The sequence below is a fragment of the Brassica napus genome, chromosome C9 (genome assembly GCF_020379485.1).
Source record: "Brassica napus cultivar Da-Ae chromosome C9, Da-Ae, whole genome shotgun sequence".
NCBI classification, from domain to species: Eukaryota; Viridiplantae; Streptophyta; class Magnoliopsida; order Brassicales; family Brassicaceae; genus Brassica; species Brassica napus.
The window spans coordinates 19,218,411-19,231,262 of record NC_063452.1 but is presented as its reverse complement, the minus strand read 5'-3'; the positions used below and the strand labels follow the sequence as shown (position 1 = coordinate 19,231,262).

General features: G+C 38.7%; 1 protein-coding gene across 2 annotated transcripts; it reads left to right on the top strand.

Moving 5' to 3' along the window:
• The first annotated feature begins 1,087 nt into the window (after window positions 1-1,087).
• Window positions 1,088-2,832, top strand: BNAC09G16700D. Of its 2 annotated transcripts, XM_013822537.3 has the most exons (7): window positions 1,088-1,544; window positions 1,739-1,793; window positions 1,876-1,950; window positions 2,021-2,112; window positions 2,195-2,276; window positions 2,335-2,418; window positions 2,510-2,832. In XM_013822537.3, exons 1-7 carry the CDS (start codon window positions 1,132-1,134, stop codon window positions 2,633-2,635), a joined length of 927 nt encoding a protein of 308 aa, XP_013677991.1. In that variant the 5' UTR covers window positions 1,088-1,131; the 3' UTR covers window positions 2,636-2,832. The 2 variants fall into 2 exon arrangements, with proteins under 2 accessions (XP_013677991.1, XP_048623457.1); XM_048767500.1 differs by lacking the exon at window positions 1,876-1,950 and having other exon boundaries at window positions 1,113-1,544.
• The last annotated feature ends 10,020 nt before the right edge of the window (window positions 2,833-12,852 follow it).

Genomic DNA, 12,852 nt, shown 5'->3' with positions numbered 1-12,852 from the left:
GCAGATTGGGTTCATCAAAGATGAGAATCATATATATAGGGTTTATATAGGGGCTACAAATCAGGAACATTTATGATCAAGCGATTTAAGATGTGGATATGAAGAGTTCACTGGTGAAAAAATAGATTACGAACAGACACATGGTGTAACTCTGTAACTCAGACTTGTTTGAGACAGTGAATAAAAGAACTCAAACTCATGTCAAACGACAACAGTTTACAATATGAGAAAACTATAATTGTTGCAAACTTGAGTTTTTTTTTCATATAACGTGATGAATCTCATTTAAAAATGAAACTCATAACGCACTTGTAGGCCCGACCCTCAGATGAAGCCGAAGAAACAAGAGTTTTCGACCTTCATAAATATATATTAGGTTCGACCATCAATGTACAAAGTATCATTTAGCTTAGTGGTATAAATGTTGGTGTTTATATCTCAATAACCCGGGTTCAAACCATAGACTTGACATTTTTTACACTTTCTAAAAGTAGGGTCCACAAAACGCTGACGTGGCGCGCTGAGCAGTGAGATCATGGCATGATCTAATAAATATAGACTCGTGAAATACTTTGATGAACATATATATTGGTTTGGTTGAGAGTATATATATATATATATATATATATATATATTTTTAGTTATCTTCAGTAAATTTTACAAAAATAATTAAGTTTAGTTATTAGTTTTTTTAATAAAAATAATTATGAAATAAAATATAAATACAAACCAAATAAAAATCAAATATAAAATTCATATTTTGACTTTCAATATAAAATTAATAATTTGACATTAAATATTTATTACTTTGAAAAATGAATTTTTGAAAATGAATATAATAAAAATAAAAAAAGTTTTTATTTGTATAATTTGTAAAAGTTCATAATTAAAATTGGTTTTTGATTGGAAATTATAAACAAAACTGGTTTTTATCCATCCAAACAAACTGTTTCTGGTTCACGGTTTAATTAGGTCTGGTTGCCGATTTGGTTCAGGTTTAAAAGCGCAGAGAAATTCGAGGAGATTTAGAGGAATACCAATTACGAGGGTAAACTCGTCCTTTACGAAGTTGGATATTTTCCATAGAAATCAGTTTTGTGGTTAACGGCTCTTCTCTAGTCCAAATTGTAAATGCTTTTCGCTTCCAAGACTTCGATCAGCTTCTTAACTTGTCCAACTCTTCTTCGTCGATCAAAGCATCCCGTAAAAATGGCGCATGTCTCGGTGAGATCGAAGCTTATCTGCAGCAACGAGGGATTGTCGTTCGGCGAGTATTCGAGAGACCAATTTCGTCACATGGCCGCTGGATCGCCGTTGATTCGTGTGCGCAGGAGCCGATTAAAGCTTGACGAGTTTGGTGCGAGAGTTTCGTCGCCTTACTCGTTTTTTCCAAACAGAAAGAAAACTAGGGATCTTGATAACGCTGAGAAGAATCTCGTTAGCGAAGAAGACGCAGATGATTGGAACTTGTACGGAGATGAGAGTGAGTTAGAGACGGATGATTTATCTTGCTTCAGAGGCTTGGTTCTTGATATTTCATACAGGTCCTCTCCTTCTGCATTTTAACCTTTCTTGTGTTAACAACAATTGGACTTTTTTTATTTGGCTAATTGGCCCATCCTTTGTTCAATAAGTGCTCATTTTTTGTGTCTTGAATTTGGTAGTATTGTGTAGATTTGGTTGCTTGAATCAATTGTATTGTCTAACTTGGATCCGTTGTTCTTGGCTATCACTAAAGGCCGGTAAATGTTGTTTGCTGGAAGCGCGCAATCTGTCTGGAATACATGGATAAGGTCAGGCAAAAAAGCTGTAAACCCATTTTGATAATTATATATTGTGTTGGAAGGAAACCTTTATTCATTTTCCTTCTCTTAGGCCGATGTTCTGGAGTATTATGATCAGACTGTTAATTCTCCTACCGGTTCATTCTACATACCTGCTGTCTTAAGGGTATTTAGCACATGAATAGTTTTTAATGTCCTTAAGGGTATTCTGAAGCTTGCTTCTTCTTTTGCTTCAGGTTCCACATCTGCTTCAGGTTGTTAAAAGAAGAAGAGTGAAAAATTCACTGAGTCGTAAAAACATTTTACTACGAGACGACTACACTTGTCAGTGAGTAATTTCCTATGTTAGCCACTAACTAATTTTGAGCTGTATTCTTATTGACACAACTTTTGTTATTTGGGATATATAGATATTGTTCTTCCCGTGAAAACTTGACCATTGATCATGTTATCCCCATTTCTCGAGGTGGAGAATGGACTTGGCAAAATCTGGTATGTGGTTGGCTAAATTTTTTGAAAATTATTTAATCTAACTTGTTCATTAACATAGGTAGCTGCATGTTCAAGATGCAACTCAAAGAAAGGTCAGAAGACAGTAGAAGAAGCACACATGAAGTTACTCAAGTCTCCAAAGGTATAATTATTTCTCAAACTGCAATGGCTTAACCTTAACCAATTTGCCTCAAAATATTGAAACAAAAGATTTTTATTGTTGTTAACCGCAGGAACCAAAAGACTATGACATTGTTGCCATACCCTTAACAAATGCAGCTATAAGGATGCTGAGATCGAGTAAGGGAATGCCAGAAGAATGGCGTCAGTATCTGGCAAAACCCTCTCACGAGCCATAGCAGTTTCTCTCAGAAATCAATGGTTAAAGCGGTCCAATCTCGTAAATACAGAAAGCAGTGGCTGGATTGCATTTGTAGATTCATCTAATGTAGCTTCAAAAGTTCAGGTGGTTGTGGTTAAGTGTGGATTCAGATGTATATGATACGTAAATAATGACATCATGTTCAAGCATAAATAAATAATCATAATTCAACTATATATTCATCCACAAATTGAAAGGTACACATTGCCAGTCCAATGAATTTCCTCCTGAAAAGGAAAATGTGAACAGCGAAGAAGAAAATAGTTCGGTGAATGGAAATGCATGAGCTTTCTACGAAGAAAACGGAAATGTGGGAACTTTCCAATCTCAGCAAAGAAAATGTGCTACTAATTGGAGAGACACAATAGTTGTTAATACGTGGGCAGATGCTATCCAAACATGAAGTCAACGATGAATCATGAGATTTTTCTAATTATTAAACTACGTCTTCATATTTTCGTGTCATTTCACTACAAGAAAACAGCGATATTCTGACCGACATTCCGACAGAAAATGAAATCCTCGGAATATACCGAGAAATTTCCGAAGAAATTCCGAGGAAACACAAAATTGGGTTTCCTCGGAATTTCCTCGGAATATACCGACGGAATTCCGAGGAAACTACAGTCCGTCGGAATATTCCGAAGAAATTCCGAGGAAAACTGTGTTCCTCGGAAAAAACCGATGAATTCCGAGGAAATATTATAGCCGTTGGAGAGCCGTTGGGGGATTTTACAAAATTCCGAGGAAATTCCGACGAACTAGTTTTTTCCGTCGGAATTCCGTCGGAATTTTCTCGGTATGTCGGCAGGATTTAAACTATAAATACAAGCACTCCTCTTCCTCTTCATTCACTCCATATCTTCATCATCCCTCTTACTCTATTTACACACGAATTTGATTCATAAAAAATATGTCTTCTTCAAATTATTTTCGTTCTTGGATCGATCGACCTCATTTGGATCCGAACACGAGATTGCTTACGGAAGAATACCAGCGAGGTATAACCGAATTCATGGGGTTAGTTCACCGACAACCGGAAGGAAAAACAGGTATGTTAAGATGTTCTTGCTCTAATTGTAAAAATAGAAAGGTTATTAAAGAGTGGGATGTTTGGACTCATCTATATTTGAGTGGGTTTACACGAAGTTACAAAATTTGGTATCATCATGGGGAAACTGATTATGAACATGGTAGTACTAGCGAACCTCAGCCAGCGGTTAGATTAGAAGAACCAATTAGAACGGATGTAGATTATGGTGTAGGTACTGAGCAGATGGTAAATGATCATTTTAGAGGGGAAGATTTACCCAATGCAGAAGCTAGGAGATTTTATGATATGTTGGATGCTGGAAAGCAACCATTGTACGAAGGTTGCAGAGATGGTCATTCAGCTTTATCATCTGCTACAAGATTGATGGGCATTAAAACAGATTATAATTTGGCTGAAGACTGTGTGGATGCGATTGCTGATTTTGTAAAAGGTATTCTACCCGAGGATAATGTAGCTCCTGGTTCATACTACGAGGTTCAGAAACTCGTAGCTGGTCTTGGTTTATCGTATCAGGTAATAGATGTATGCAGCGACAACTGCATGATTTATTGGAGGGCGGATGAACAGCGGGTTACATGCAAATTTTGTGGAAAGCCTCGTTATAAAGATACGAGTGGAAGAGTTCCAGTGCCATATAAAAGGATGTGGTATTTACCTTTGACGGAAAGGTTGCAGAGGTTGTATCTGTCTGAACGCACAGCGCAACCAATGAGATGGCATGCGGAGCACTCAACAGATGGTGAGATCAGACATCCTTCAGATGCAAAAGCGTGGAAGCATTTCCAATCAAAGTATCCCGACTTTGCGTATGAGAGAAGAAATGTCTACCTTGGATTATGTACTGATGGTTTCAGTCCGTTTGGCAAGAGTGGAAGACAGTATTCTCTATGGCCCGTCATTCTTACACCATACAACCTCCCCCCAAACTTGTGCTTGCGACGAGAGTTTTTGTTTCTCTCGATTCTCGTTCCCGGACCAGAGCATCCTAAGAGATCACTTGATGTGTTTCTTCAGCCACTAATATATGAGTTGCAACAACTATGGGCTCAAGGTGCTGAAACATACGATGTTTCGTGTAAAGAAAACTTTCAAATGCGGGCAGTACTAATGTGGACAATAAGTGATTTTCCAGCATATGGTATGTTGTCTGGATGGACAACGCATGGAAGGCTATCATGTCCATATTGTCAAGATAACACTGATGCTTTCCAACTAAAGCACGGAAGGAAAACGTGTTGGTTTGACTGTCACAGGAGATTCCTACCACCTGATCATCCATATCGTAGGAGTAGGAATTTGTTTACGAAGAACAAGAGGGTGTTTGACAGTCCACCTCCGGAAATTTGTGGGAAAGATTTGAAGATACAACTAAGAGATTTTGGTGCAGAAAGGACGCCAGAAGTCGGTGGACATGAGCGTTTTCCGGTAGATGCTGTTGGAGAACTACATAACTGGCACAAAAAAGTATTTTCTGGGATCTGCCATACTGGGAGGATCATCTGCTAAGGCATAATTTAGATGTCATGCATATTGAGAAGAACTTTTTTGACAATCTCATGAACACGATCCTTAATGTTCAAGGTAAAACAAAGGATAATTTGAAGTCAAGACTGGATTTAGTCGATATATGTGCTCGTTCAGAACTTCATGTTGATGAGAATGGTAGGGCTCCTTTTCCCATATACCGACTTGATGCAGCGGGAAAAGATGCGTTCTTTGATTGGATTTCAAACGATGTGGAATTTCCAGACGGTTACGCATCAAATTTGCGTAACTGTATCGACAGAAAGGAAGGAAAGTTTACTGGCTTGAAAAGCCACGATTGCCATGTAATGATGCAGCGCCTCCTTCCGTTCGCCTTCAAGGAACTATTACCACGAAATGTTCATGAAGCAATTGCAGGGATAAGTGGTTTCTTCCGCGATTTATGCACGAGATCAGTGACTCTTGAAGGTATTGAAAATTTGAAGACTAACATAGCCGTGATTCAGTGCAACCTTGAGAAGATATTTCCTCCCTCATTTTTTGATGTTATGGAGCATCTTGTTATTCACCTGGCAAGAGAATTGGAACTTGGTGGTCCTGTGCAGTATAGATGGATGTATCTGTATGAGCGGTATATGTTCCATTTGAAGAAGATGGTGAAAAATTTAAGTAGGGTGGAAGGTTCTATAGTCGCACAGATGATCAATGAAGAAACTTCAAACTTTGCCGAGTACTACTTTCCAGCAGAAGTTCAGACCAAAAACAGAAGACCTGCTCGGCATGATGATAGAGGCGAACGGGCAACATATCATGTTACGGTTCCAGACATTTTCACAGACGTTGGACGACTTAGCGGAAAACCAAAGGACCGTCGACTTACTGAGCAGGAGCGCAGTCATTTGCAAACATATTTGCTCACCAACTGCGAAGACGTTCTTCAATATGAGAGGTAAATAAATGAGCTTACAAATTTTTATTTTAACAAGTTGAAATTTAAATCTTAATTAATTACATTATTGTCATCATATACAGGATTTTCATGGCAGAAAAGCGGTTCGAGTATAGATACGCCACAGAGGACGAACTAGAAGAAATGAAGCAGAGAGAATTTACTGGATGGATGTTTACTTATGTGAGTGCTTTAAACAAATTAAAATATATTTTATCACATATTTATACTAATTCACATTTATTGATATAATATATATATATGTGCTATTAATAGGTGTCTGCTGGTTTGGCCAGAGGTGAAACATTTGACGATTGGATACGTGAGATGGTCGTTGGACCAAACTTTGTTGTGAAGTCATATCCGAGATTTTGTACTCGAGGATATGCATTCACAACTCAGAAGAGGAGACGTTCGAGTACGACTTATGATGCTGGCGTTTGTTCTGCATCAGGAGATGATGTATACTACGGACACATACATGAGATTTTGGAAATCAAGTATTTGGGCATGGTTGGATTGCGCTGTACTGTTTTCTATTGTGATTGGCACGACAACACCCCAGATCGACGTGTGAGAACAGATGCATTTGGTGTTACATCAGTAAATTCGAGGCGAAAGCTGCAATATTATGATCCTTTCATTCTTGCTTCCCAGGCCGATCAGGTAATTAAATGTTAATTATTCAGAATGATTCATCATCATGTGTATTAATTTATAATTTTTCTAAATGTTACAGGTTTGTTATATCAAGTACCCCCGGGTAAGGAACAGAGATGATCCATGGGTTACTGTTACAAGACTCAACCCGAGAGGCCGAGTTCAGGGAAGTTCTGAGCTGGAAGACCCACTACAACCAAGCACATCCGGCAACTTAAGTGCAGCAGAAGATTTAGCTGGAGTTGGCCTTGTAGTCGATTTAACCGACTTTGGAGAGGAAGTCGTCGTTCACGTAGAGGATGAACCAGTGATTAGAGAGTTTCACCAAGATCCAGATTCAGATTCATCTGGTGATGATGACTCGGAAACAGACTACCATTGAACTTATTTTTTTTTTTTTTAAGAAATACCGAGGAAATTCCGAGGAACACTTGATATAACCTCTTTCCTCGGATAATAGTTATTTGGTTTATCTAGCAAGGCAAAGCTGAATACGAATTAAAAGCTACTCAAAACACAACCAGATCTTGTGTAGCATGTCGTTGTTTGTCTTTATGCTTTGATCTCTCCAATGTTGTTGCTGGCGCGAAGTGGCGTTCGGTGGAAGCTCTTGCAGCTTGTACTGGCTGGAGTCTGATGGGAGTAGCTGATGGGGTTGTGAATCATCTGGAATGGCTTGTGCAGCCTCATCTTGTCCTTCTTCATCAACCACGCCCTTGCCTTTGGTCTGATATTTTGGCGTGAAGAAGGATGGCTTGTCTACTAGTGCGGTAGCAGGGGGTACGAACTCAACTGCAGCCTCTGAAAGTAGAGCAGTCAGGCCGATCTGAGGCAGGTGGCAGTAGAGTGTTTTTTTCGCTCGGTCCTGGAATACGTAGACGATGGATCCTCGAGTGGAGACCAGCTATGAACTCCTTACTTACTAGAGAAATGACATCCAGGTAGTTCCAAGCAATGTTGTTCGATCTGTCCAGTGCTACCTGCTGGTTCTCGCAGTCTACACCCACATGTCTAAGGATCCGAGTAATCACTGCACCAAATCCACATGCATTGCTCTTGGATTTGGTTACTTTCCCCTTGTATCCTGCTAAGTTTGCGGCCAGCACCGCTCCCATGTTGAAGGCAGTAGCAGGTGGGAATGTAGAGTTTCCAAATGCCGGTAGCAAATGCCTCACACCTTGGTACAGGAGGCACAACTCCCATTGCGTGACTGATGCGTCTGTGGTTGTCCCATATAGCAATGAGCCAATGAGGCGTGTGGCATATCTCAATACTGGGCTCCGGATAAGTGACTCCTTTGCCTGAGAAGATCTATAAACCCCTGTGCCAATCGTTTCCCAGAAGTTCAACAGCTATGAAGTCCAATAAAGACCCGATGTCCTCTCCCCTGCACTCAATCCAAATAGTCCGCAGAGGTCTGTGAAAGATACCTCATAGTATACTTTCTGCACTACGAATGCCAGAAAACCTTTCTGATGGCTATCATCGGGACGGGTGACGTATGCAGATGCTATGAACTGGCGTACCAACTCCGGATAAGTGGGTTCGTTGAGGTTGCATAGTTGGCCTAGACCCATGTTCTGGAACAGTCCTTCAATGTCTGCTTTGATTCCCAATATTGTCATCGTCTCAGGACATGCTAGTTGTGTAGCCGGAACGGCTACCTTCTTCATGTTGTTGTAGTGGGTGGAATCAGACTTATCCCACTTCTTTGGCCTTTGCTTCTCCAACTGAGACGAACCCTCTTCTTGTGTGTTCTTCTTTGCGGATGTTTTCGTGCGCTTCATTCTCTACAAAATAGAATCATTGCTCTCAACATGGTTATAATCAATTAAGAACTCAAAGCAACATGAAAATGAAAAGCGAAATCGAGTTGTGATAAAAAAAAAACCAAATTGAAAAAAATTCTCAATCCCTAAATCATCTCAAATCCTGTTCCAAACTCGTTGATCACAGACAATTGTGTTCTATTTCATGTTTAAACATTTGTTTCATGCATATTTGATCAATGAATCAACACGGAAATAAGAAATTCACAAAACCCAAAAAATTGCTCAAGAACACGATTTCAGAATCTGGAGATTCGCGGAGTATACCTGTCTTAGGGTGAAGACGAGTGTAGGAATCAGGTAGAGCTCGAAAAATCAAGTGGAATAGAGCCCAAAATTGTTCAAATCGGATGATTACAGAGAGAGAAAGGGGGGGATTATAGGGGAAATCGGAGGGGATGAGAGTTCTAAGGTTTAGATCCAAAAAAGGTCGGGTTTTGCCTTATAATTCTGTTTTCCGAACACGCATCGATCGATGCGTTTTTGTTCTATAACGCATCGATCGATGCGTTTATAAAAAAACATACAAGATTTTCCGAGGACATTCCGAGGAACAATTGAGATTCTCGATCGATCGAGCGATGGGATACTCTCATCGATCGATCACATTCTTACGGCCCGGGCCATCTTAGTAATCGATCGATGCTTTTTTGTTCTATAACGAATCGATCGATGCGTTTTTAAAAAAACATACAAGATTTTCCGAGGACATTCCGAGGAACAATTCAGATTCTCGATCGATGGATGGGATACTCTCATCGATCGATCACATTCTTACGGCCCGGGCCATCTTAGTAATCGATCGATGCTTTTTTGTTCTATAACGAATCGATCGATGCGTTTTTAAAAAAACATACAAGATTTTCCGAGGACATTCCGAGGAACAATTCAGATTCTCGATCGATCGATGGGATACTCTCATCGATCGATCACAATCTTACGGCCCGGTCCATCTTAGTAATCGATCGATTTGTTTTTGTTCAAAAACGCATCGATCGATGCGTTTTTTTTAAAAAAATTACGTTTTGAAACCCCAAACACTAGTTCGTCGGAATTTCCTCGGAATATTCCGAAGAAATTCCGAGGAAGAAGAGGGTTTCCTCGGAGTTCCCTCGGAATAATCCGAGGAAATTCCGAGGAAATAGGGTTTTTAAACCGAAAACAACGTTTTGCCGTTTGAATAACACCTATATAACCCTTATTAAGTGCCTTACGTTCATTATGAAGGCAAAAATTTGTTCCTTACCGTATAATTAACACTTTTCCGATTGTATGAACGAAATCTCGCAACATAAGAGAAACACTTATACCTTTTAATGAACGGTAAAGGGAATACTTTCAATTAGTTTTGAAATTTGTTATTTCATGGTTTATGCTCATCTATACAAAGAATCCTCAATGGTATGCATTACAATTGTATAAGAAATAAAATACGACAAAAAAAATTGATGTTTTGAAACCCCAAACACTAGTTCTTCGGTATTTCCTCGAAATATTCCGAGGAAATTCCGACGGATATTTTACTATCTGTCGGAATTTCCTCGGAATATTTTCATTTTACCGGGCAAAAATTTTGTGAAAATTGAAATTAGAATTCCGACGGAATTCCGACGGACGGATAATGTCCGTCGGACCCTAGGTTTTATAACCACAAGCCCCTTCTTCTTCCCCATTTCTCTCTTCTTCCTCTGCGCGACTCCTCTCTTTCTCTCCGGCGATTTCCCCCTGAAATCCGACGATATCTCCGGCGATCTCCCTCTTCTCAAATCATGTAAGGACCCTATCCCACTCTCTTAGGTTCTATTTGTTAGGTTTTTGTGTAGTTTTGATAGATTTTTGTTAGGGTGATTGGTTAGGATTGTGATTTGGTTGTATAATAGGTTTAGAATTGTGATTTTGTTGAATAATTTGTTTTGTTGAATTGATTTAGAATTTTTTTATAATTTTTTTATTTTTTGTATTTATAAAATCGATTTTTGTATATAAAATCGATTTTTGTATTTTACAAAACGATTTTTCTATATAAATTCGATTTTTTGGATTTTACAAAAAAATATTTCTATATAAATTCGATTTTTTGGATTTTACAAAACATTTTAAATATCTATAAAACTTTTTTTGTGATTAAATACTATTATTTGGGATTTAAAAATATTTTTAATATATATATATTATTAAAACTATTTTTTTGTAATTATTAAACAATTTTTATTTATTAAAACTATTTTTTGTTTATTAGAACTATTTTTATATATTTATTAAAAAAATTTAATATATATAAATCTTTTTCTGTGATTAAATTATTTAAGATTTTTTTTTAATAAAAAAATTAATTTATATATTTCTGTATTTATTAAATATATTTTTTTAATTTACAGGTCTCATGATGATCAGACCCGGTCTCGACAGCGTCGTGGTACGGGGAGCCAGTCTCGGGATTCCAGCCATTTTCAGGATTCCCCTTCGCCCCACAGCTCCAACCATACATCTCCCTCTGCTGCACCCGCTCATGCTCCTCTCGCTCCCGCTGCTGCATCCGCTCCTGTTCCTCCGGGTCCTCCGGGAGTAATGAGGGTTGCGGAGTTGGTTCAACAGCCCGGTCGTGACCATCTTCCGTATCTCACTCCGTATCCACATGGATGGGGTCAAACATGGTAATTAAACATTTTTTTTCTTTAAATTTGGATTCATTATTAATCGTTTGTTCTTTTAATAAGGTTCAACCGATCCGGGAACGGGATCAGCGCATGGATCAACCGTATGATGTACTCGGCCCTCGACAGTGGACATCCGACTTTCACTCACTTCCCAACCGACAAGCAGGTTCTGTGGTTTCGTCAGTTTGCGGTAAGTATTCTAATTTTTTACTTATATTTTTAATCTTTAATATAAATTTTCTACTAATTGTGTTTTTTTTCTGCAAGAGTTCAACTGGAATTCCGATGAGACGCTCTTTATCTATCACCACTTCGTCCATAAAGTAATGGACAACTATGGGAAGCAGATCCACGAGTGGAAGAAGAAGTGGGAAATCAATAAGGTTCGGTTTAATTTATTAAATAATTTTTTAATTTATTAAACTATTTTTTAATTTATTAAACTTTTTCTTTTTTTTTTTAATTAAAAGGTCCCAAAGTCGATGAACGACACGGTCTGGAAGGAGTTGTGTGCGCATTGGGATAAGGAGGAGACGAAAGAAACTTCTTCCACCAACTCCACCAACCGCAGGAGCGACCGTAAAGGGAAGGGCATCTACAAGCATAACTTGGGTGCTCAATCTATTGCCACTCTCGGAGATCGCATGGTAAGTTCAACCGCTTTTTCTTCAATTATTTGAGTTTCAGAATTTAAATTTATTGTGCATTTCTTCTAATTTCTAATGTTTCTTTAATTTTATGTTTTTTTTCAAAGCGGAAGAAAATGATGGCGAGCCGGTTGATGATCTCGCCCTAATGAGGAGGGCGTATACCAACAATTAGACCGGCCAGATTGATGAAGGTCTTGTGAGGGACGTGGTCGACCTGGTCCAAACTCAGGTGGTAGACGAAGTGTCTCAGCTTCAAACCGAGGATGACGCTTCGACGGCTTCGACCAACTTGTCCCGGTTTCGAATCGTTGAATCCGTAAGTTCTTTTTCTTAAAAGTTCAATTCATTTATTTCTTGGTTTAAATTTCTAAATTTGGCTTTTTTCTATTCAGTCGGTTCCAAAGAAGAAGGGACGTTTGGTCGGTTTGGGTCGTCGCACCCGGTCGGTTCCTCCTTCTTCTGCACCACCGCCCTTTGTTGATCCAGAAGTACTTACGGCTCAGTTGAAGGACAAAGATGATCGTATATCTTTGTTGGAGACCCAGATGGCGGCTCAACAGGCGGGCTATGAGGCACAGAGGAGGCTGAACCAGCAAATGATGGAGATGATGCAGAGGATGTACCCGAACGAGGTGTTCCCGGACGTGCCAGACCCGTAGTTTTTTTTTTTCCCCCAAACTCGGAATGTTTTATTTTTATTTGTGAAACTTTGAATATTAATTAATATGATTTCAATTTTACTTTTAATTTCATATTTTCGAATTTAAATTTCAGAAATTTTATTTTTTCAAAAAAAATAATATTTTTTACATTCCGAGGAAATTAATTATATTTTTCACTAGATCGATCGATGCGTTTTTGAACAAAAACGCATCGATCGATCCGTTTTTTTTTAAAACGTTCGGAATAT